Source organism: Xenopus laevis, chromosome 4L (assembly GCF_017654675.1).
Source record: "Xenopus laevis strain J_2021 chromosome 4L, Xenopus_laevis_v10.1, whole genome shotgun sequence".
In the NCBI taxonomy this organism is placed as follows: domain Eukaryota; kingdom Metazoa; phylum Chordata; class Amphibia; order Anura; family Pipidae; genus Xenopus; species Xenopus laevis.
Window position 1 is genome coordinate 17,624,562 of NC_054377.1, and position 2,538 is coordinate 17,627,099.

The window sequence follows — 2,538 nt, forward strand, 5'->3', positions numbered from 1 at the left end:
TCCAGAAAATGTATTCCGTAGTCACAAAATGAATTTTATGAACATGAAAATAAATCCCAACATTCATTTTGTAAGTACAACTATTATTTTTGAATAAAAAACTCATTCTTTTCAAGTTTCCAAAATTTCATTGTGTAAGCACAATCTATATATACACGGCATACATGTGTTTATCTCAATTAACACTTTACCATCATTTGACACAAAATGAATTATGTGAATGCAAATGTTTCAGCAATATAAAATATACTAATAGTTAGATAAACTGTCAAAATGATTTTTGTGGTTTCAAAATGATCCTTGTGTTCAGAGGATTTAGTTTGTGTTGGAGCAAATCATTTCTGTGCTGAGAAAATATATTTTGTGATGTTATTTTTGTGCTTGCAGAATTAGTTGAGCACTGAGAAATTGTATTTCCTGATAACAACATAATTTTTGTGTCCTGACATATATGTACAAATTGCGTTATGTACTGTATACAAACAACACCCCATCATTTTTCAAACTTGTGGTACAGCAAATAGGGAGGGTAGCTGTGTGGTGGCCCCTTTCCTAAAATAAATGTTGTTCCTCCTTTAACCTATTAATTAAACATGGGAATGAAGACAAACACAACATTTATAAATATATACATATACCCACCACAAACCTGAAGGGATAGAGTGCATTTCTGGACTTTTATATATATATATATATATATATATATATATATATATATATATATATATATATATATATATATATTATATATATATATATATAAAATCAGGTAATGTCACCTCACACTGATATATTGCATTAACTTATATGTAACTTTTCCTGTGTTTTCATAAGGACAGAATTGCAACTCTATAAGCAGTTTTAAAGAATAAAAACAGCCAAAAGATTTCCATATTCAAGAATTGCCATGTCTCTTTTGATATTGCTATTATTGTTCCTTCATTACTAAACTCCTCCCTAAATGACGTTGTTTATTTGTACCACTGGTTATAATACTGTCCCTCATCCGGATAATATTCTTGATCCTCCATGTAGTCCTGCTCCTCCTCAAGGTAGTAGTCTTCTTCCTCAGACTCTGGATAATAATTGCCATTGGGGCTTTCTTCTCTTTCCTCAGCCTCCCCCTCTTCCTCTTCATAAAGTTCCTCTTCCTGACCCTCTTCCTCTTCTTCCTCGTCCCCTTCAGCCTCCTTGTTCTCTGCTTCCTGCTGTTCTCTTTCTCTCTCCTCTTGTTCCTCCTCCTCGCTGTGTTTCCTCTGCTCTTCTCGCTCTTCCATAAACTCCTGAGCACCCTCTCCCACTAAAGTCACAGTCTCTGCCACCTTGGGTGGCCCCTTCACAGGGTTGTGGTCATAAGAGAGCAAACGCAGTCCCTTCATTCTACTCATGTCAGGGAATTCTGTTATGCGGTTTTTGTCGAGATCTAGAATTTCCAGGCCACGTAAGCGCAGGAGAACCTTGGGAACCCTATCAAATCGGTTTGCATACAACCAGAGGCCTTTCAGTCCGGGCATGGCAGTTGCTATTTCACTTGGAAGCCCCTTCAGGCGGTTATCCCCCATCTGTAAACATCGCAGTCCAGGCATACTCAGCAGCACCCGTGGAAACTGATATAAAAAGTTGCGCTCAATCCATAATATCCGCAAACTCTGAAGTCTTGCAAAAGACATAGGAAGTCCTTGCAGGTGGTTGGCCCCTATATACAGGCGACCTAGGTTTGGCAAGGAGCACAGAGCCTCTGGCAACTCTGGTAGTTTATTGGCATCTAGTGCCAGTGTTCGCAGGTTTTCTAGTTGGTAAAAGTCATCAGGCAGTTCAGTTATCATGGTTCCACTCAAGTAAAGCTTATTTAGGATCTCAGACAGGTTACAGATGGATGCTGGAAGACGTGGCATCTTATGACCACTCAGTTCCAAAATGCCATCACCGGAACTCAGCTGTTCTTCTACACCCTCAGGTAATGGCTCATCTGCACCCTCACCAGAGGCCACTGTAGGCACAGAGCCACAGCCTCCCATTAGGAACCAGTGACAAAGTCAGCAGGAGCAGAACAGTGCTTTCCAATGGGTTACCTCCAGGAAGAGAAGAATTCAGTCCAGGGCAATGCGCACAACTGCAAGTGTGATGGGAGTCTCACAGAGCACAACTCAGACAGCACCAGGTGTAGATCACAGAGAAGACCACAATTATGGTGTAAGGCTGCACCCTGTGTGAGGATGACAGTTATTCCCACCTCCCCTCAAGAATGTTTTCTCTGCCAGTGAAACTCAAGAATTGCAGTAAAATATTCATTGGAAACTTCTCAAATTCCCATGGAGTAAAATGCTCTTTGTTTGCACGGCATATTAAGATCACAAAAGCTCCCCACTACTATAGTGGTATATTGAACTAAATAGAGGCTTCCCAAACACTAGCTAGTAGTCATTAAAGGGGAACTATCGTGAAAATGAAAATTTGTTATAAGCTTCAGCAAAATGAAATAAAAAGTTTTCTAAATATAATCAATTACAAATTCTGTACCGTTTCTGAAATAATTAA

General features: G+C 39.2%; 1 protein-coding gene across 1 annotated transcript; it reads right to left on the reverse strand.

The window, feature by feature from the left end:
- Positions 1-785: 785 nt before the first annotated feature.
- On the reverse strand, positions 786-2,538 carry lrrc10b.L (leucine rich repeat containing 10B L homeolog). Its single transcript, XM_018257152.2, has one exon. The coding sequence runs from the start codon at positions 2,016-2,018 to the stop codon at positions 972-974; it is 1,047 nt and encodes a 348-aa protein (XP_018112641.1). The 5' UTR covers positions 2,019-2,538; the 3' UTR covers positions 786-971.

Bases quoted from the DNA above. Each gene is read 5' to 3' on its own strand.
- lrrc10b.L (XM_018257152.2), bottom strand. From the start codon at position 2,018: ATGGGAGGCTGTGGCTCTGTGCCTACAGTGGCCTCTGGTGAGGGTGCA.